General features: G+C 43.0%; 1 protein-coding gene across 1 annotated transcript in view; it reads left to right on the plus strand.

Moving 5' to 3' along the window:
• Positions 1-3,515: 3,515 nt before the first annotated feature.
• Positions 3,516-21,167, plus strand: part of bloc1s1 (biogenesis of lysosomal organelles complex-1, subunit 1) — an 83,552-nt gene continuing 65,900 nt past the window's right edge. The window contains exons 1-2 of the mRNA XM_078534720.1: positions 3,516-3,648; positions 16,912-16,984. Coding sequence (XP_078390846.1) covers positions 3,588-3,648; positions 16,912-16,984 — 134 coding nt within the window. The 5' untranslated portion in view covers positions 3,516-3,587. The remainder of the gene's footprint in view (positions 3,649-16,911; positions 16,985-21,167) is intronic.

The raw sequence follows: 21,167 nt of genomic DNA on the forward strand, positions 1-21,167 counted from the left end.
TAGATTCTCCTCCAAGCAGTGGGGGAATTAAAACTTAATGGGGCACCCAAGACTATCAAGACCCACACTCCATCTCCCATAAAGGACATGCAAAAATATAAATATGATACTTGGAAAATGCAAAAGGATATTATGCCAAAAAAATTGTAGAATTTCAACACTTCTTCATCTTTTAGAATGCGTTGCTACTTTTGCCACCGGACAAAATTTATATAGTGCCTTTCAAGGCCTCAATGTTCCAAAGCACTTTACAGCCAATGAAGTACTTTTTTTGAAGTGCACTCACTGTTGTAATGTAGGAACTGAGGCAGCCCAGTTGCATATGGTAAGTTCCCACAAACAGCAAATGTGATAATGACCAGATAATGGCCCAGGGATCTCTAGATGGTTGTATTCTGGAGGCATCCCCCAAGATGTGCTGGGGGACACCTTGGAAGTCCCCATGCACTGCCTACGTGGGAATTGCCCGTGAAACTTGGAGTTCCGATGGGCAATTACCCTCTGTCCGGAACCCTCCGAAATAGAGTTAAAGTCGGAGACTTTGGATGATTCCAATTTACTTTCCAGAATAATTACCCAGGAAAAGTTAGTAGGATGCATCTGGTCTGTATTGAGGGATAAATATTGGCCAGGGCACTGGGGATAGCTCTGCTGTTCTTCTTCCAAATAGTGCCATAGGAATACCCACCTGATAGAGCAATTAGGACCTTAGTTTAACATTTTACCAAAAAAAGTGGCATCTCCAACAATACCACACTTCCGCAGTATTGCACTGGAGCGCCAGCCTATGTTTTTGGGTTTAAGTCTCTTGTATGGGAGTTCAACCCACAACCTCCTAACTCAGAGGCGACAGTGCTATCCACTGAGTCATAACTGACAATGGATTATGTGCTTTAGGGAAGAGGGAACTAAAGAGGAAGAGGACGCAAGTCAGTGCAACAATATAGCGATGACTCAAATGGTCCCATGTGCTGCACTACTGCCAAAGGAAAGACATTCTAACTTCCAGGTCAGGTAACTGGAGGCAAAAGCCCTGACTCTGTTTATAATTAGATTTATTTTGGAGAGAATCATAGGTTCTTTTTGGATGGATGACTTGGGACAAGCCAAAAATCTTTCTTCATCCAAATCTATTGTTAACTGATTAAATACAACTCATACTTAACTTCCACAAAGTCCTTTTCACTCCTACCTCAACTGCCTATACTCTCCTGAAGGCACCGTCTCTTGTTGGAGTAGGATTTTACAGGTGCCACTACTCTCCAGTACCTCACCCACCTAATCGTTTTTCACAAGAAAGCCCATACAATGAGTGCTGATGGATCATTTGCCGAGCTGTGGCAGCATCGGTCAGTGAGCTGCCCTCCTCCAACATCCACACCCATACACCTCTGGTACCAGTATTTAGATGCATCAGAGGTGGAAATATTTGGAGACTTTTCCCTCTATTGCCCAAGTGTTCTCAACTCCTCAGATACTGAAGCAGTCCATGACCAAATGCAGCAAGATCTGGACAATATCCAGGCTTGGGCTGACAAGTGGCAAGTAATATTCATGCCACACAAGTGCCGGACAATGACCATCTCCAAGAGAGAATCCAACCATCGCCCCATGACATTCAATGGCATTACCATTGCTGAATCCCCCACTATCAACATCCTGGGTGTTACCATTGACCAGAAACTGGACTAGCCACATAAATACTATGGCTACAAGAGCAGGTCAGAGGCTAGGAATCCTGTGGGGAGTAGCTCACCTCTCGACTCCCCAAAGCCTGTCCACCATCTACAAAGCACAAGTCAGGAGTGCGATGGAATACTCCCCACTTGCCTGAATGAGTACAGCTCCAACAACATTCAAGAAGCTTGACACCATTCAGGACAAAGCAGCCTGCTTGACTGGCACCCCATCCACAAACATTCACTCCCTCCACCACTGACACACAGCAGCAGCAGTGTGTACCATCTACAAGATGCACTGCAGGAACTCACCAAGCCTCCTTAGACAGCACCTTCCAAACCCACAACCACTACCATCTAAAAGGACAAGGGCAGCAGACAGATGGGAACACCACCACCTGGAAGTCACTCACCATCCTGACTTGGAAATATATCACTGTTCCTTCACTGTCACTGGGTCAAAATCCTGGACTTGTTACTATTTTTGAATTACAGCATCCTAGGATTCTCTCCAATCCATGGGAAAAATCCCTGATCCTACGTGAGCTGTTAAATATATTAGCTAGGGGCTCACTGAGTATCTGAATAAATCTCACCAGCCGAATCAGAGACCCCATTCTTCCAGGATTATATCAACACCCATTTTCACATGGCTGAAATTAACTGTAGGTTGGATTATTCTTAATGGGACAATAGTGGCAGTAATTAGCCTCCATGGCACTACGTTAGAGAAGAGTGGGGGGGGGGGGGGGCGGAAATCAGTCAAGGCTCCCACACCCAATTGCCAGTGATCCCTGTTGAAAAGTGCATGAGTGGAATTTAGAACAAGGTTGGACATGGCTGAAGTACCCCAGATGAAAGCAGAATCTGCTGAGACTCCATATGTAGACAAACATTTCCGATCATTCAAACAAATGCAAAGGGGAAGCCAAAACTCATGGGGTCACACACAGTAAGGGCAAATACCTACAAAAGAAAAAAAAGACTTGCATTTATATGACACTTTTCACAACCACTGGGCATGTCAAAGTGTTTTACAGCCAAAGAAGTACTTTAGAATTGCCATCACTGTTGCAACGGAGGAAGCATAGCAGTCAATTAGTGCATAGCAAGCTGTGTGATAATGGTCAGATGTTTTTGGCAATGTTGACTGAGAGATAAATGTTGGTCAGGACACTGTGGATAACTCTGCTACTCTTCTTTGAAATAATGCCATGGGATTTTTTTTACATCTACCTGAGAGGATGGATGGTGTAGTATCTCATCTGAAAGATGGCACCTCCAACAGTGCAACACTTCCTCAGCAGGCAGTAAAGAATTAGCCTCGAATCTTGTGCTCAAATCCTGGAGTGGGACTTGAACCTGGAATTTCCCAGTTCTGACTTTGAATTATGGCATCCTAGGCTTTCTCCAGTCCATGGGAAAAATCCCTGATCCTATGAGAGTTGTTAAACATACAAGCTAGGGGTTCACTTGAGTATCTGGGCGAATCTCACCAGCCTCATTCTTCCAGGATTATATTTTCACATGGCTGAAATCAACTGTAGGTTGGACTATTCTTAGCTGGGACAACAGTCGAAGTAGTTAGCCTCCATGGCACTAGGTTAGAGAAAGTGGTGAGTGGATGAAATGGGATGAAAGTGCAACTGAAGCACATCTCCAAGGCCGGGGAGGGGGACCATAACCCTAGCTCCATATGTTTAAACATGTTTGTAATCTGCAAGGCTGCCACTCCTCATACTTTCTCAGTGGGCTGCCAGCTCTGTTTGTGGAGCAGCCAAGGGAGCTGCTGAACTGCTCACGTGAACGTAGTCACTCTGCCCCCTCCCCCTCCTCGCGAGATCTGGCTGCGAATTCCCGTGTTGGTTTGTGAGCGACGTTCCTCTCCTCAGGAACTTCGCCGACATCATGTTGTCCCGCTTACTGAAAGATCATCAGGCCAAGCAAAATGAACGCAAAGAACTCCAAGGTGGGTCCGGATGTTGCTATTCTTACCGCCGCAACCTAACTTCCTTTATACCGCCGGAGCTCGAGCGGCCATTGACCGCCGGAGCGTTCGGCTGCTCCGCACGACCCTGAGAGGAAGGCCCAGATCTCCATGGAGACAACCCTGTGCTCCCACCAATTGGTCCATGTGAGCGGAATGTCTGCCCATATATGGGGCGCCCCAATAAATGTGCTTCCCTGATTGGTGCAATCAGCTGTCAGTAATACTGCAAGATGAGGCTTTAGCTTCATTTTTTACAAAATAAAAACGCAATAAAAGTACCGTTGGATTGTAGAACACTTAGTATAAATGAGAAGAAATTATACTTACTGAGATTTAACTGCCATAATTTATGTATAAGGTTCAACCTCTCAAGTAATAATGTAAATTGTACCTTGACAAACTTACATCGATCACAATACAATTGTGTTTAAACTAAAGAATTGCCCCAAATTGCCACCATTGATCTGCATTGACATCTCCATTGAAAGCTGTCATGAGCTTGTACTTGATGTAGTTTATATGTTGACTAGTTATCTTCCTACAACAAGAATTAACATTTTGGACTTGGTACCCATTTGTCTGTTTAAGGGGGAAAGTCCTGCATTTATAGAATATTTTCATGACCTTAATTTCACAGCCGATTAATTGCTAATGCTTTTGCAGTGTTGGCATTGCGATTGCGATGCAGGCAAACAGGGCAGCCAATTTTCAGACATTAAGGGCCCATAAACTACAAATGAATGAATGACCAGTTAATGCATTTCTGGTGGTGAAGGAGGCATGTTGACTAGTACACTGGGAGAACTTCCTGCTCTTCAACCAGTGCTATGATTTTCTATGTCCACCTGAGTGGTGGGGGGAAAGAATTGTTTCTATAGTACTCCTTTCATGTCCTCAACATCCATTTGTGTTTTACAGGTAATTATGTATGTTTGAAGTGTGCTCACTGCTTTGTAGGTAGCTGTGGTAGCCAGTTTGCACACAGCAAAGGTCTCTCAATAATGCACAAAAATAGCTAGTTAATCTTTTTTACATGGTGGTTGAGGGATAAATGTTGGCTAGTTCACCAGGAGAAAGTCCCTGCTCTTCGAGCAGTGCAGTGTGGTGGGATCTTTTACATCCACCTGGTAGGGTAGATGGGGTCTTTGTTTACTGTCTCATCTGAAAGATAACACCTCTGACAAGATTGCAGTCCTTCAGTACTGCACTGGAACATATGCCTAGATTATGTGCTCCAGTCCTGAAATGGGATTTGAACTTGTTGCATCCGGACCCAGAGGTGAGCATACCTTGCTATAATCTACCATTCGAAAGGACTGGTATTTCCCAGTCTGTCCCTCGCCACCTCTCCTGACTCTTTCTATCACTGCTACCTGATGATCCAGGATTAGCTTGTAACAATTTTGTAAGATTGTGAATTCTCAGCCTCGGTGTGTAACCAAGTTCGATCAGTGGGAGCTGCAGTGTCTGGTGCGTAGTGGTGAAGGGGAAATCGAGCAGGAAGAATGCTAGCATAAACTAGAGGGAGGAGAGAGAAAGAAGAATGTTACTTGGAATGGCAAGAGTACCCATGTGAACTTGGGGTGGGGTGGAGGGGGGAGAGAAAGTTCCTTCATATCGTACCATGGAAAAAAAATTTAAACACTATTAGGTTTAGTTGCAGAATATCAATACAAATCCACAATAGCTCAGAATTAGGGAGAATTCCCTATAACTTTGCCCACAATCTTCAGCTATACAGGCGATGAAATGTTGCAAGAAATATATCTGCATCATAATGTAAGAGAAGTCCATGTCTGACTGCACTAATAATGTAACTAGTATCATGGACCTATATTTAGGGCTGGTTTTAAGTTGTTAGCTTTCTAGGTACCTGTCAATTCTTTTGAAGCTGTTGCTCCGTTTTTACTGGCTTTGTTGAGTGGATAGTTTTGAAAATCTGCACAAGTTTCATCTTGAGGTTTAGATGGTCATTACAAACCACTTGAGTGGCTGAGTAATGTGACTAAATTACCACTTACCATTCAAAAATTCTGGTTCATGAATTCCAATTCCTAAATTTTGATTTTGAGTTTTTCTGTCATCAGAAACTGACTATTTGATTCAATAATGAATTGAGGTCTATGCTTTGCTCTTATAGGCATGGCTCACTGTACTGGAACTTTCAGAAATCAAGTAATTGGCTTACATTGTATTAGTCATTTAAAATCTTTAATATGACTAATAAAAATGCTTAACGTTTGTGTTGTCAAAAAACATGATAAGACTGAAGGGAATTCTGGCTCTAGCCTGAAGCTAAGCACCGTAGACCCTGATTCCGTCCCTTTCCACAGCTGTTTTGCTTTGTCTTGTTTGACCCATAGCTGAGCTTTACATCCTATATATATATTAGGCCCAGTACTAAGAATGCCTGTTTCCACATTTAGATATTTACAGCACAGAAGGAGGCAGTTTAACCCATTGTGTCTATACCAGCTCCTTTTGCTCAAGCAATCCAAAATTAGTCTTGCTTCCCTGCTCTTCCCTAGCCCTGTGTCTTCCTCTGCTTCAGAAGGTGCAATGGTCTCTGCCTCAACTAGCTCCTGTGGCAAAGCATTCCATGCTCCAATGACTCTCTGCAAAGAAATTTCCTTCCATCTCTGTCTTGGTGAGGGTTTTAAATTGATGACCCCTCATTACTGATTCCCCAAACATAGAAAATGGTCTTTCCCTATTCACCTTGAAACCTCCTGAATTTAAAAAAAACCCCTGAAATTGCCTTTTGCCTTCTCTGCTTCAATACCTAAAGTCTTTCCTCATCTCTGGTAACATTCTGTTGGATCTATGGCTTTAATATCCTGTATAGAATGGGGTGCTCAAAACTGGACACATTACTGGATACTATAACTGTGGCCTAACTATTTTCCAGATTTTTTTTGTTGTACTCTTTTTCCCTATTTACAAAGCCCAAAATGTTCTTAGTCTTTTCTATGGCTTTATCTACTCGCACACACATTTGTAAGGAATTATTAATTTGTACTCCTAGATTACCTCTTCACCTACACCTTTCAGCATCTTTCCATTGAATGTGCACTGTGATTTCTTCTTTAGCTATCCAAGATTTTGTTTTTTCCTAACTGCTTATTTTGCTGACTTGTCCATATCTACGTGAAGTATTTCAGTCCTTCATGCTATTTGCCAAGCCCCTTACCTTTGTATTGGCAACACATTTTGATATTCTGCTCTTTAGGCCCAAATACAAAGAATATATAAAGTTGTCCCAGCAATAAACTTTGGCGCATATCACTTGCAACCTTTCTCCACTTAGAGCAATGCCCCTGAACGGGAACCCTTTGTTTCGTGTCAGTCAGCTAGCTTCCTATCCAATACGTACTGTCTGGTCTCACCCACAATGCAGACATACCATTTAGACATACGGCTCTTAACATACTTTGCCGAGATCTCTGTGCTGCCCCAATTCTGGCCTCAGCACATCCCCGATTTTAATTACTCCACTGTTGGTGGCTGTCCTTTCGGCTGCCTTGGTTCTAACCCCTGGAATTCCCACCATAAACCTCTCTGTCCTCCTTTAAGATATCCCTTAAAACCTAACTCTTTGAGCAAGCTTTTGGTCACCTCTCCGAACATTGCTTGGCTCAGTGTCAAATTTTGTTTGGTAACACCCTGTGAAGCATCTTAGGAGGTTTTACTAAGTTAAGGATGCTACATGAACACTTGTTATTGGCATAGCACCTCGACACACATCACTGACATATTACTCAATGGAATGCATTTTTGCGACAACTTGTGGCTCATTTTTGTAAAACAAAATACAATATGTAACAAGAATATTTCACTCTCTATGCACTTTCACTGTAAAAGATGTTCCAAGACTCACTGTTGTGTAGGGAACATAAAATAAGCTATTTTTCTGTCACGATAACTGGTGCCATAAGATTTTATGTACATTCTTTGTTTAGAAAGACAGTGTTGACAGGGTCACATGAAAGACAAAAAAAAATTTATTCCCTTCAATTTAATTAGCCCAGCGTAAGATGCTACCCTGTCTTTACATGCTGATTGATCTGCTGTGCACTTCCAACATTTTCTGTTTTATTTCAGATGTGCAGTGTTCATGGTTTGCTCTCTACCTATAAAGATTTGCAGGTTCAGAGATTGGTCCTACTTTCAATCAATGGATATTCTGGGGCTGATTTTTTCCTCTCCGCCTAGTACGCCAATTTCCTGAATGTTAAAGATGGAAAAATGGGTTGCAGCTCCCTAATCCTGGGCTTCAAACCTGTTTGTCCTTGATGCACATTTTCAGGGCTGTCTCCTGCCTGGGTGGAAAGCTTTGTCTGAAAAGGAGAATTTTTAAAAATTGTGTATTAATAACATTGGAGTGATATAATAGCACTTCATGTGCCATTTATCCAGGTCTAAAGCTGGGCACACAAGTGGGCAATCGAATGTCCATGACACTTGAATGTTAGATGCTGCTGAACTGTCCTTTCAATTTGGAGGACCTGTAAAGAGGCAGCCAGGACTTTCCAAGGAAAATTGGTCCCTTTATACTAATGTTTCAAGGGAAAAACAAAATGTTGACTACATTTGCAAAAGTGACATCACAGATGATGGAGTGGAGGAGCCCATGATCACCAAGTGATGTCACAGCAAATACAGAACGCATGTGGATAGAGATGGAAGGTAATAAAGGATCATTTACACAGGGGTAATCTACAGACCAGCTTATTGTGGAATGGAGATGGAGGAAGAAATATGCAAACAAATTATGGAAGTGAGTAAAAGGACATAGAGTAAGAATCATAGGGGACTTCAGCTACCCTGAAGTTAATTGCGCAGAAGTGGTAAAGAGGATAAGGTAATAAAGTTCCTACGTTGTGTACAGGAATCCTTTTGAACTCAGTATTTAAGAAGCCCAAAAAGGAAGGATTCATAAGAACATACACTACTGGATCTAGTGATGGGGAATGAAGCAGGGCAAATAAGAGAAATGAATTCTTTGAAGAGGTAAGAGAGTAGATGAGAATAATGCAATCTAGATTTCCAAAAGTCCGATTAAAATGCCACACAATTGTATATAATGGCCCAGCTTCTGTGGAATGGCAATCACCATTAAGGGAAGTGAAGCCACACTTCCTTTTTACGACACCAGCTGCTGTAAACCATGTACAGTAAGATTAAAGGTCCCAGAAGCCAGGGAGAAGGTAAATGGGTGAGGGGTTAGGGTGGTTGGGAGTCAGGATGGCAGCCAGAGGGTAGGTGGGGCCAGGGTGTTAGGAGGGGTAGCCTGGGGCTCGGGAGGGTAGTTGGGGAGGGGAGTAGCCGGGGGCTCGGGAGGGAGAGTGAGTGGGTGGGGGAGTAGTCGGGGGCTCAGGAGGGTAGTTTGGGGGGTGGGGAAGAAGTTGGGGGCTCGGGAGTGTGATTAAGGGGGGTGTTGGAGGCTTGACGGCTTGGGAGGGTAGTCTGGGGGTAAGGGAATAGTTGGGGGGGAAGGGGGTGAAGTTGCATGGTTGGGGGAGTGTAGTCAGGTGGGAGGGAGTAGTTGCGGGGGTGGGGAGGGCCCATGGGGTGTGGGGGTGGTGGGTGGGCCATGTGGTAGTCAGTACAGGAGTTAGAAGTGGTTTTCATTCTTCTAACTTTTCCTGGGTAATTAACATACTAAGAGAGTTGAAACCATCTGAAGTCTCCAATTTAAATAGGAGTATTGGATGGTTCGAGGCGCAGGGTAATTGCCAATTGGAAGTTTAAACTTCCTGTGCAATTCCTGCATGGTCCTTGCATAGGGACTTCAGGGATCACCTTGTGCATCTTCTGGACTAAGCTTTCTTTATGGAAAGTTGGTTGTATTGTGACAAATTTTAAAATGGCTGTTATTCTGAAGACCGTCAAATAATGGTACAAAAGGCTAATTGTTCACCCTGCAACTCTGTCCCAGATAACTCTGCAGGAGGACCAAATTGCAGTTCACAGGGAGTTTGGACTATCTTCTGAAGGTGTCCTTTGTGCTAGATATGAGAAAATGAATCTAGAGAGCGTCTGAGTTGTGATGCTCACTGCCTTGATTATGCAGTGTTGTGCAAATCTTTTCACTCTAGAATGCAGAGGAACCATTTCTGGCTAGCAACACTTACAAGTGTCTCAATTATATGTTTCAGTGCAATGTTTGCAAACGGATTTAATAAGGTTTGCCAAACCCTTCTTTGTAAAGGCAGTGCTCTTTAAAAGTAACTGAAATTATAGAGCAATTTTCAAGAACAGCAGGGTGGGTTTTTTTTTGAAAGTAGTGTTTCCATCATCTGCCTCCATTAACCAGTCATGGAGGCTTGACAAGTTGTTGGAAAAAGTTTCAGTCATTTGCCCTCTGGCTGTCATTACAAAATTGTACAGTCAAACTGTACACATGTAGGAATTATCTTCTAAGCTTCAAATTGCTACCATCGTGTAGATAATATATTTTAAATTCATTTACGGGATGTGGGCGTCGCTGGCTCAGTCAGCGTTTATTGCCCATCCCTAATTGCACTTGAGAAGGTGGTGGTGAGCTGCCTTCTGGAACCACTGCAGTCGATGTGGTGTTAGGGAGGGAGTTCCAGGATTTTGACCCAGTGACAGTGAAGGAACGGTGATATATTTCCAAGTCAGGATGGTGAGTGACTTGGAAGGGAACTTCCAGGTGGTGGTAGTGTTCCCATGCGTCTGCTGCCCTTGTCCTTCTAGGTGGTAGAGGTCCTGGATATGGAAGGTGCTGTCGAAGGAGCCTTGTTAAGTTTCTGCAGTGCACCTTCTAGATGATACACACTGCTGGCATTGTTCATCAGTGGTGGAGGGAGTGAATGTTTGTGGATGGGGTGCCAATCAAGTGGGCTGCTTTGTCCTGGATGGTGTCAAGCTTCTTGAGTGTTGTTGGAGCTGCACTCATCCAGGCAAGTGGAGAGTATTCCATCACACTCCTGACTTGTGCCTTGTAGATGGTGGACAGGCTTTGGGGAATCAGGAGGTGAGTTACTCATCGCACGATTCCTAGCCTTTGACCTGCTCTTGTAGCCACAGTATTTATGTGGCTAGTCCAGTTCAGTTTCTTGTCAATGGTAATCACCAGGATGTTGATAGTGGGGATTTCAGTGATGGCAATGCCATTGAATGTCATGGGACGATGGTTGGATTCTCTCCTGTTGGAGATGGTCATTGCCAGACACTTGTGTGGCACAAATGTTACTTGCCGCTTGTCAACCTAAGCCTGGATATTATCCAGATCTTGTTGCATTTGCACGTGGACTGCTTCAGTATCTAAGGAGTTGCGAATGCTGCTGAATATCGTGCAATCATCAGCGAACATCCCCACTCCTGACCTCATGATAGAAGGAAGGTCATTGATGAAGCAGCTGAAGATGGTTGGGCTTTGGACACTACCCTGAGGAACTCCTGCAGTGATGTCCTGGAACTGAGATGATTGGCCTTCAAGAAGAAAGACCTCGAGTCGCAGTAGAGCTTTATAAAGGCATCAATCTCATTGTATGCAGCAGCTAGAAGAGAGCTTGTATTTCAATTGCGCCTTTCATATCCTCAGGATATCCCAAAGTGCTTCACGGTCAACAAACAAGTTTAGAAGTGTAGTCAATTCTATTTGTAAGCAAAGGTAGCAGGTAGTTTGCATGCAGCAAGGTCCCACCAACAGCAAAGAGATAATTGAATGCATTTTGATGGTCTTGGCTGGGGGAAGAATTTGGCCAGGATAACCCAAGCTATTATGCTATCTTAGTGAAGGATAATTAAAGTCGGGATCTGCTGATTATTCTGATTATGCTTATGTTCAGGTTGGTAAAGATTGAAGGCTGCAGTAACAATTTCAAAAATCAAATTCTTGTTCCGATCCTTATCACTGTTCTTCACTTGAGATTGTAGGCGGGTAACTTGCTTGCTTAATAGGATAAATCCTTCAGGGAAAAAGAACAAAGGAGCGGGATTAGTTGGATAGCTCTACTAAAGTGTTGGCACAGGTATGATGGGTTGATTTGGACTCTTTCTGTGCTTATCATTCCATGATTGTATAAACCTGCTATTTAATTGATGACTAGAAGGTGTATGGGTCTGACTTGTTTCTATTTCATAATGTTGGAGCAGTTAGCCTCCAATCTGAACGCCCGCCCCACCCCCATCCGCCAAAGGTGAGGATGTATGTGAGTATTTTGAAAGCTGCTGGAGACATTTTGTTAAAGCATTAGTGCTGGCATTGTAATGTTCTCGGAAAGTGTTAGTATAAATAATGCTTCCAGAGTGATGGCAGAATCCTGCATACAGAAGGAAAATTTAGGCAGGTTATATCGCTTTACTTAAACTAAATAACATGGTTCTACTTACACAAACTGATGCAGCGTATGGTGAGTAAATGTTAACTAGTTGCACACACCTGGCACTCTGCGGCATGCTTATTGGTATCATTGGTTCTATGTATGCCCTAAATAGGATACATACAGAGGAACTTATACTAGAGACCAGAACACATGTCAGTGCTGGGAAAGCTGTTATTTATTTTTCTAGCACTGGGTTTAATTGTCATGTCTCTTGTACGAATGGTGATTTGGATCAAGTCAGCTGTGTGCTGTGTTTGTGGGCATTACATTCTGGTAGCACCTTGCGCCCGAAGGGCATCTTTTTAATTTTTAATCTGATTACAACAGTAGTAGTCCCAGAACTTATTTCAAATCCAGACAGTCATTAAGATAGAATAGCTGCTATGCAGGATGTAGCTGTTCGAAGCTTTGAAGTTTAAGATCTGAGTTTTTGGAATTCTGCCTGAATGGAGCATACTTGGCAAAAACATTTTGAATCTCATCACTAAGATCCTGAAACTAGGCCATTTGGACTCCATGTTTAATATTGGAATGAAAGCAGAAGTCTGGTGCTTTGGGGATATCTTGTCCTAGTTGTCATTAGTATACGCTTTGTAAATTTGCAGTACACTGTAAAGATGCCAGTGATAGCAAGGATATCATAGAATTATCTTTAATAAGAATTGGAATGCAGAAGGAGGCCATTCAGTCAATTGTCTGCCAGTACTAGCACTTCAATGGAAACTATCTTTTCCAATCCCATTTTCTGTACCTTTTTATATTCTCCCTTTTCAAATGCTGATCTAATCCTCCCTTTTAAATTATCTGATCCCTGCCTCAGTAGCAACTTGTAGTAAAGCATTCCATGTTTTAATAACTCTGTGAACAAATTTGTTCCAACTTCGAGCTTTGCTCTCCTCATAACTCTGGTGAAATTTCTGGGGCCAGCTTAATTTTTATGCTTTACAGTGGCTCTGGCAATATTTCAGCCTGCACTGGGGACCCTGCCATGTGGCTGGAAGTGAAAATGGCCACTAATGTAGAAGATGGAGTTAGTGACTTTTATTGTAACAAATAGCTTTTTCAGCAAACTGCTGGTGAAGGGAAAGCGATAAATGTCATGCAGGAGACATTTTGCTACACAGGGCACAAAATGAAGAGCCACCCAGCCAAATGTCCTAGTGCCAGGGCATTTTTTTTTTACTTAACTGTATTTTGTTTTATCCCAGCTTTCTCTAGGTCTGTCGAGAGCACCGACTCTTGCTGGGGTACGATTGCACAAATGCCAAAAGATGGACTTAGGTAGACACTCGTAAGTTTTATTGTTTCTAGCTCTGATGAAGTAGTGACATCTACCAGTACAGAACTGCCAATCTGTTGTGCCTAAATTGATTTGCAGTCCTGCCTTGGTCTTTTAAGTTCTTCGCAGTGAGCGTTGCAGTGAGCGTTGCACCTCGCCTAGTAACATTGGGCAGCTATTGAATATTGCCATTTAGTGTTGCTGAGGAAATCAATGTTGAAAATGTGATACACGACAGAACAGGTACCACAGCAGGTGGGTTGAGTTGACAAGGTGCAACTGTACAAAATGTGTTCATGCACTGGTTCACAGGCAGCAAAAATATCAAGTACACTCTGCCCCTAGTGTCTAAGTGTGTAAATGAACTGTGTTGCCTGGTACTCAGCCATCGAGTCAAAAGGCTTTGTCTTTGATTCTTGATCTGAGTGAGTTGGTTTCATTTGGAGGGTTCCAATTTCTCTCCATGATTCTGGTCTGGAAAGGGAGTTTCCAGTCCTGATCGCTATGTAATGACTCCCACGAGAGAGTGCATGTTGGCTCAGTTGTGATACCCTCAGAATTTGAATAACCAGTTGGCACTCACTGTTTAGGCTCGTGCATGAAGTGGTAACCAGTTGCGCAAGACACCTCTGGGAAGCTGGCATTTGTGTAATCATACCCTAGCAAGAGCCGGTGCTCTCGATAGACCTAGAGAAAACTGGCATAAGATAAAATACAGTAAGTAAAAAAAAAAATGCCCTGGCACGAGGACATTTGGCTGCGTGGCTCTTCATTTTGTGCCCTATGTAGCAAAATGTCTCTTGCATGACTTTTATTGCTTTCCCTTCACCAGCAGTTTGCTGAAAAAGCTATTTGTTACAACAAAAGTCACGATAAGTCAACCCAGAGTTACTCAGCTGTGATTTGCCCGTAACTTCCAAGATGATTCTGCTACAATAATAATGCCAACTTTATGACTGGATTGATCCAGCTCATATGTCAAGTGTTTCCTATCCCTTGTCCCATGGTGCGATGGATGGTTTCAAAGAATAAACACTGTTCTCTGTTCTCTAGTAAAGATAAAGCTATTCCGCAGTCTGTTAGCCCTTTTCTAATTACCCTGGAGACCCAAGTTATTCTCTAGGCAGAGAAGTTGAGACCTGGCCAGCCTCTTTTCCCACAGTCTGAGCAAGAAAAAATAATCTTCAAAAACAGTTGTACAGTGCAGATCCAGCATCCGAGGGCCAAAAAGGGTCTTTTTTTTCTCTCCTTTTAAAATAATTTAAGCAACCACATTGCATCACACTCCAATTGATCCAACAAAGCCTTTGCAACCCAGCTACCAAAATCAGTTCATCAGCAGCCTTATTTAGCATATTGTATCAGTGCATTATAGGAAATGTCTTAACGGTGCACAAATAAGATCAAGACTGTAAGGTAAAAAAATACAAATGCTGGAAATTCACAATCGGTCAGTATCTGAGAAGAGAAAATGACAGGATCACCTTTCAGGTCATTGTCAGATCCTATGTCAGAATTGATTTGCCTGATGCTGTCAATTTTTAACAGATCTGCAAAAATGTATGAAGTCAAGCTTTGATGATTAAATCAATATTTCTTTATTGATCCATTTAATACATTGGTGCTGGAAGCAACTAGAAATAATGACAGACCTGTGACTACTAGTACTTCACCATAGTGTTATTAAGCTTAAAATCTTCAATGACAGAATCCATAGTTGCTTTCATATTGTATACATGCTGTGCTAATGCTGCTGGCTCCTGACATGTGGGTCTTGCATGACTCTCTCGTTCTCCCTCCCATTCCCTTCCTTTTCGAAGACTTTGAAGTCTTCATATATTCTTCAGAATTGCAAACTGATGGTGAGTTAATAAGGTAACCTCAGGCCTTGCTGTATAAAATGATAATGTAGAGGGAGCAGCCATATGTAGATTTTTTCCTCTTCAGAAGTAAGAAAATGTAACTTGGGTAAGCAATGATAATTGTATGTTATTCCTTTAAAGCAACAGTAATTGTTTATTTCCCTTCTTCAGTTCCTGGGTTTTGCAAACTTCATTCATAAGCTGCTCTTGCGCTCCGCTAACCAGCAGTGACTCATTTGTTTTTTTGCTCCTGTGCTTTTTCCTCTTTTGTGGACAAACTCCTGCTTCCGCTTGGCACTCGAGCATTTTGTCTCCTTGGCTGTGGCCATACCAAGATCAGGAATGTGCCATATGAGAAATTACAGACATCAACCTCCTCTGTGGTGCAATATTTCCCCTATTGCTGTCCTGTTAACCTAACCAAAATAAAATGAAGAAACAAAGCATCTTTTGACGTTGAATTAAACACTATTGTTCTGGAATTTCTGAGATAGTTTAGTGGGCAGTGGGCGCTCTGTGGTGTGGTACCGACCTTCACAGACCAGAAAGGCCTCTGGTTCAATCTTTGAGTTGTGCTGAATGAGCCGATCTCAGCTTGGGGGGTTGGGAGATGGGGGCTGCTCCAGTTGGTTTGTATTTTAATTTCAGGGAAGGGCAAAATCATTCTGTTCCTGGACATTCTACAGTGAATCTTCAAACTCCCCACTACCACAGGTGGATGGTGTCCACAGGATAGGGCTCAGCTGTGATGCTTACCAATCGGACTTGTATGCAAAAAAGCTTGTAAGAGGCATTAGAGAGCTGCTTGTGCCTGTAGAGCGGAGTCCCAGCTTGGGAGAGAGGGATGGGCGGGGTGTGGGGAAGGTCCATTTTTTTAATATAAAGGAGGCAAAGCATATAGCTCTCTCTGCAGCAATTGCAGCATCTCAATGCAACATTAACACGAGAATTTCTAATATTGCGATTCTTTAATGAGGAAATTATTTTAGCATGTTTACTAGTTTTGTAATGAAATGGACAAGTGCTCCTACCGCCTTGTTGCTGCCACCAATCTTTTGATGCAAGTGAACAGCAAACATTTGATGCCAAGGACGGGGAGTGGGGAATGGTAATTATGTATTCTGGGAAGCTTGCAATCTGCTTCGAGCATGTTGTGGAGCGGTAGTTGTGATTGGCTCCAACCTGTTCTGTCTGTCATTATACAGTCACTTGATGACATTGTAGAAGTGAATTAGAGCAGCTGGATGCCATCTGAGTCTTCAAGCCCATTCCTACATAACGATGAATGAAGTGAGGGTAGTCACTTCAATAGGATATTCAAATTGTGCAGGTGTCAGCTGTGGCTCAGTTCATAGCACCCTCGCCTTTGAATCAGAAGGTTGTGGGTTCATGTCCCACTCCCGGAAAAAAAGAAGTCAAGAACTGTGAATGTACTCGAAAGAGTTAAAAGAAACTCCCTTTGAGGTGTCAGCTGTGGCTCAGTTCATAGCACCCTCGCCTTTGAATCAGAGGGTTGTGGGTTCATGTCCCACTCCCGGAAACCAAGAACTGTGATTGTACTCGAAAGAGTTGCAATCTGTGACTGTTGATAACTCGAAAGAATTGGTAGCAACACTAGAAATTTAAAATGCCAAACTTTATTTGGGTCATGCATATGTGGTTACTTTTCTCCTTCCTTCAAAGTGGAAGGATAGAAAAGGGTGGCTGTGCAGTTCTTCACCAACCTTGTGTCTTCGTTTCCTTTCAGAAAAGCGGAGGAGGGAAGCTGTTGCAGCTGCTACCCGTCTCACTGAAGCACTGGTGGATCACCTTAATGTTGGGTGGGTATTTTGGCTTTTATCAGTGATCTAAAAAAAAACCCAAAAAACATTTATATGTTTTGAAGAATTCTTCAGAAATTATGAAGAGACAGGCAGAAATGATTGTTGAAATGATTGATAATTTCTGTACTTATTTTGCCATCTTTAAGGTAGGTGTTTCTCCCTCCTTCAATATGGCACTGTTGCATGATTGACTACATTTCCTGACAGCCTTGTTATCCGTTATAAATGTTCAAATTGCCCACGATAATTACAAGAGGATAATAGTCTGATTGCCCCAAGGCAGGATTATGCCCTGCTGTAGGTACTGTTTGGATACATCCAGTAATTTGTCCTCCGAGTTTAAGCCTTTTTCACTTGTGCACTAACCTTTATCGTTTGTAAAGGCCAAGGGCAATCTGTGAAATATGTACACATAAAATCCTACCAGCTTTGGAGCTGCACTTGAAAATTAGACATTAGTGTGAATATTCCAGTTATCATCAGTATACCTGCTTAGCAGAGTGAAATTTGGTTACTGTCTACTGATCCCTGCTAGGTGTGTGTTTGGGCCATTTTCAGCTGCTGCCTGTTTGAGGCTGCTGGCATTTGAAAATGGCAGGGAAACATTGACCACTTCTTGGGCCCTCGAGGCCTGCCTGGTGCAGATTTTCAGACAGGCCTGTAAATGGATGCTTAGTGCCCCTGTCCGAAACAGATGCGACACTGCTTAGATAAATCGGAGTCCCTTGCTGGTTCTAGGACCCTGTTTGCAATGTTCAAGAATAAGACTGTTTGGATCATTCTTATGGGGCCAGGAAGAGCAGGAATGTTGGTGCTGACCTCATAAAAATACTGCTCGGTAACCACCCCTGTCTGCCCTGCCACCCCAGGTGTAGTGAGCTGCCCACTAGAACTCATTGAACACTGAACAGCTTGCTGATTTTATTCTAATGAGTCAAGTTAAAATAGTGTGGATGGGTGCAGCAGGCACAGTGGCAACCTTGCACTCACTTTGGCTGTATGTGTTTCTTCTTGAAATAGCACTTGGGGGCAGGGAATGGGGAGTTTGTAGGCCTGATGCTGGGCAAGCCTTTTGAAACAAGTATGTATTTCTTTCATAACCAAATAAAGCCACTTGTTTTTTGTTCTCAGCTATGATGAATGGCCCATGACAAAAGGCCCTAAATCTGTCAGTTTGACCCTTCATAAACAGCTTGCTAAGCTTTTGTACCATTTCATTAATGCACAGATGAAATATTGGAAAATCTAATGGGTCTGAAGATAAATACTGTATATTGCCTGACATGAGCCTTCCATTTCATTTTATAAATAAACTGGCATGCTTTTATATATGGAAAATGAAGCATAGTGTCAAGAGAGAACAAAAGGGTGTGGTAAGGAATATTAAATACCGATGAGGGTATAATTTTCGTAATAACAGGTATAGTTATAGAGACGATTGGATAGCATGTCATTCAAAAGTACCAGCTGTGCAAAAGGCATTAACAGAGGGTAGTCAAGCCAGTGAATGAGTTAAACTTGTAATTGCTTCTTGTGAAATTAGCTGAGTGAGTGGGAGGGGGTGCATTATTGCTGTTATGTTCTCAGTGTTTCATATTTCAACACTGAGAAATGCAATCGCTGTAGTAGAAATTGAGTAGCAGTGGCCTTCAAGATTGTGCTTTGCTGGGTAAGGTTGTTTTATTTCCACTGTAAAATCCACTGCAATGGTAGCTGCTTAACCTAAGCATGACCTATTGCTCACCAGCACTATAGCAGCTGTGTGAAGCAGGTGTAGGAGTGGGCGGAGGTGCTGAAATGCTTCAGGCACTTATTTGATAGAGTGCATGGACTGTGAGCCCCTTCTCTTTCCTGGTATCACAGCTGCACTTATGATAACAATTCCATGCTTCCCCTCTTCTGTGTCCTGCAGTCTCTTGCACACACCAACCCCCTCTCATGTTTGTGTAATGTTTGCAGCCACGTCTACCTAATTTGGTCAGTTATATAATGAAGATGATTGCCTGTCAATGGAAAGGCAAAAAATGGATTACAAGACAGAGCCTGGGGAGGCATGGTGCTAATGACTTAAGAAACCTCAAACCAAAGCTGAGCATTTATGGGGCGGGTATGACAGTGGCAGCATCACTGTGTCTGGTGCAAGGTTATGAAGTCATCATGTGGGGCAGTCTAGGTGCCATAATAGGGAATTCACAGAAGCTGTTGGTTCCTTTCTACATTCGGGGTTAAGATATTGATTTTCTATTCTGGGTCGTTATGTGGCTTTCAAAGCAATATGATAAGCATTTTGCCAGGTAGATACTCAAGGATGGAGAGGTCCCAATAGTTTATGAATTTCAGGGTTGTCATGTATGTCTGCAGTTAAACTACCTGCTAAACCAATTCAATTTTGACATTTACTCAGGCTCACTTTGCACATGTACAGATTGTCAAGTGCTGATTCTTCACATGAGCCCAGGGAGTTGATTGGCTGGGGAAGGAAAATGGTGGGGTATGATAGGTGAGCCTGAACCCTGTCTTACTTTCTAAGTGAAAAAAATCTCATCCCTGACTTGAGGATGAGGCCTCCCCCTGCTAATAAAATATGCTCAGCATGGCCTCATGATGACAAACGCCCTCTTCCACCAGAAGGACGAATATAAGGCCACATGGAACCATCCTAGATCAAAGCATTAGCACCTCCTGGATTATGTCATTGTTTGGGCCAAAGATCCAAGTGATGCCTGTATCACTTGATTCATGTGGGGGATTGATGCCTGCTGGACAGATCATAGACTTGATTGATTAGTGTCGAACATCCACCTAGCACCAAGGCAGCGCAAGGCCCCAAAAGTACAAGAGGAAGAAGATTAATGTTTCAGCCCTAAAGCAGCCTGACCAAAGAGTGGAATTCCAAGTGCAGCTCACGATCTATCTGGAAAATCTCCACACATCCGACTCAATTCCAGAACAGTGAGATCAAATAAAGTCAGCTGTACTGGACTCCTATGCCCAGACCATTGCGTTTAAGCATCATCATCACCAGGATGGTTTGAAGAAAACGTTGCTGAAAAATGTGACCTCTAGAACAAAAATGAGCAGCCTTCATTGCCTGGCAGAACAACCGAAGGTCGCAGGAAGATGTTGAGCCGCAAGTCAAGGATTAGGGAGAACAAATAGGTTTGTGAAAGTTGGTGTGCTGTTGTAAAAGTCAAAATGATTCTCCACCATCTTTCCGGGAAGGGTACCTGACATCCTGACCAGATATTCCCTACATATGGCTAGGTGATTGATTTTTAACACCCTCTTGAGGTAGCCTAGCATTCATATGAACGTACGAATTAGGAGCAGGAGTGGGTCAGTTGGCCCCTTGAGCCTGCTCCACCATTTAATAAGATCATGGCTGATCTGATTGTGGCCTCTACTGTCCTGTCCACCCCTATACCCTTTGACTCCCTTGTCAGTCAGAACTCAGCCTGAAAAATATTCAATGACCCTGTATCCACTGCTCACTGGGGAAGAGAATTCCATAGACTAATGACCCTCTGAGACAAAAATTCTCATCTCTGTATTAAATGGGAGACCCCTAATTTTTAAACTCTGTCCCCTGGTTTTAGACTCCCCCACAAAGGGAAATATAGTTTCAACTTCCACCCTATCAAGGCCCCTCAGGATCTTATGTTTCAATAAGATCACCCCTCAATCTTCTAAACTTCAATGGATACAGGCCCAACCTGTCCAACATTTTCCTCAAGGTAACCCCTTCATCCCAGGAATCAGCTGAGTGAACCTTCTCTGCACTGCTTCCAATTCAATTCTATCTTTTCTTAAATAAGGAGACCAAAAAGAAAAAATCACCATGAAGAAGGCACACCACTATCTTTGAGGGCAAGAGATGGGCAGTTAATTTAGGCCTCTTAAGTGTCCCTCACATCCCGAGAACAAATGAAAAATGTCTCTGTCTCTTTGGGGCATTGCCAGAATCCAGATGCATACACATGGGGCAGAATCGTCCCAGAATTGCACTAAGCGTGGTAGTGGGTGTGTAAAGCAATGTTTTTCCCGCTAACTGCAATGGCAGGTTTTTGCTCCATATTATCCCCTTTTCACCTCATTATTTGTGCAGTCACGGGAAACACGCCATTTCGTTGGCAGTCTTCCTCCGATTTGCCTGCCATGCCATCACCTCGTCGCTTCCTCA

The sequence above is a fragment of the Cetorhinus maximus genome, chromosome X (assembly GCF_964194155.1).
Source record: "Cetorhinus maximus chromosome X, sCetMax3.hap1.1, whole genome shotgun sequence".
NCBI lineage: Eukaryota > Metazoa > Chordata > Chondrichthyes > Lamniformes > Cetorhinidae > Cetorhinus > Cetorhinus maximus.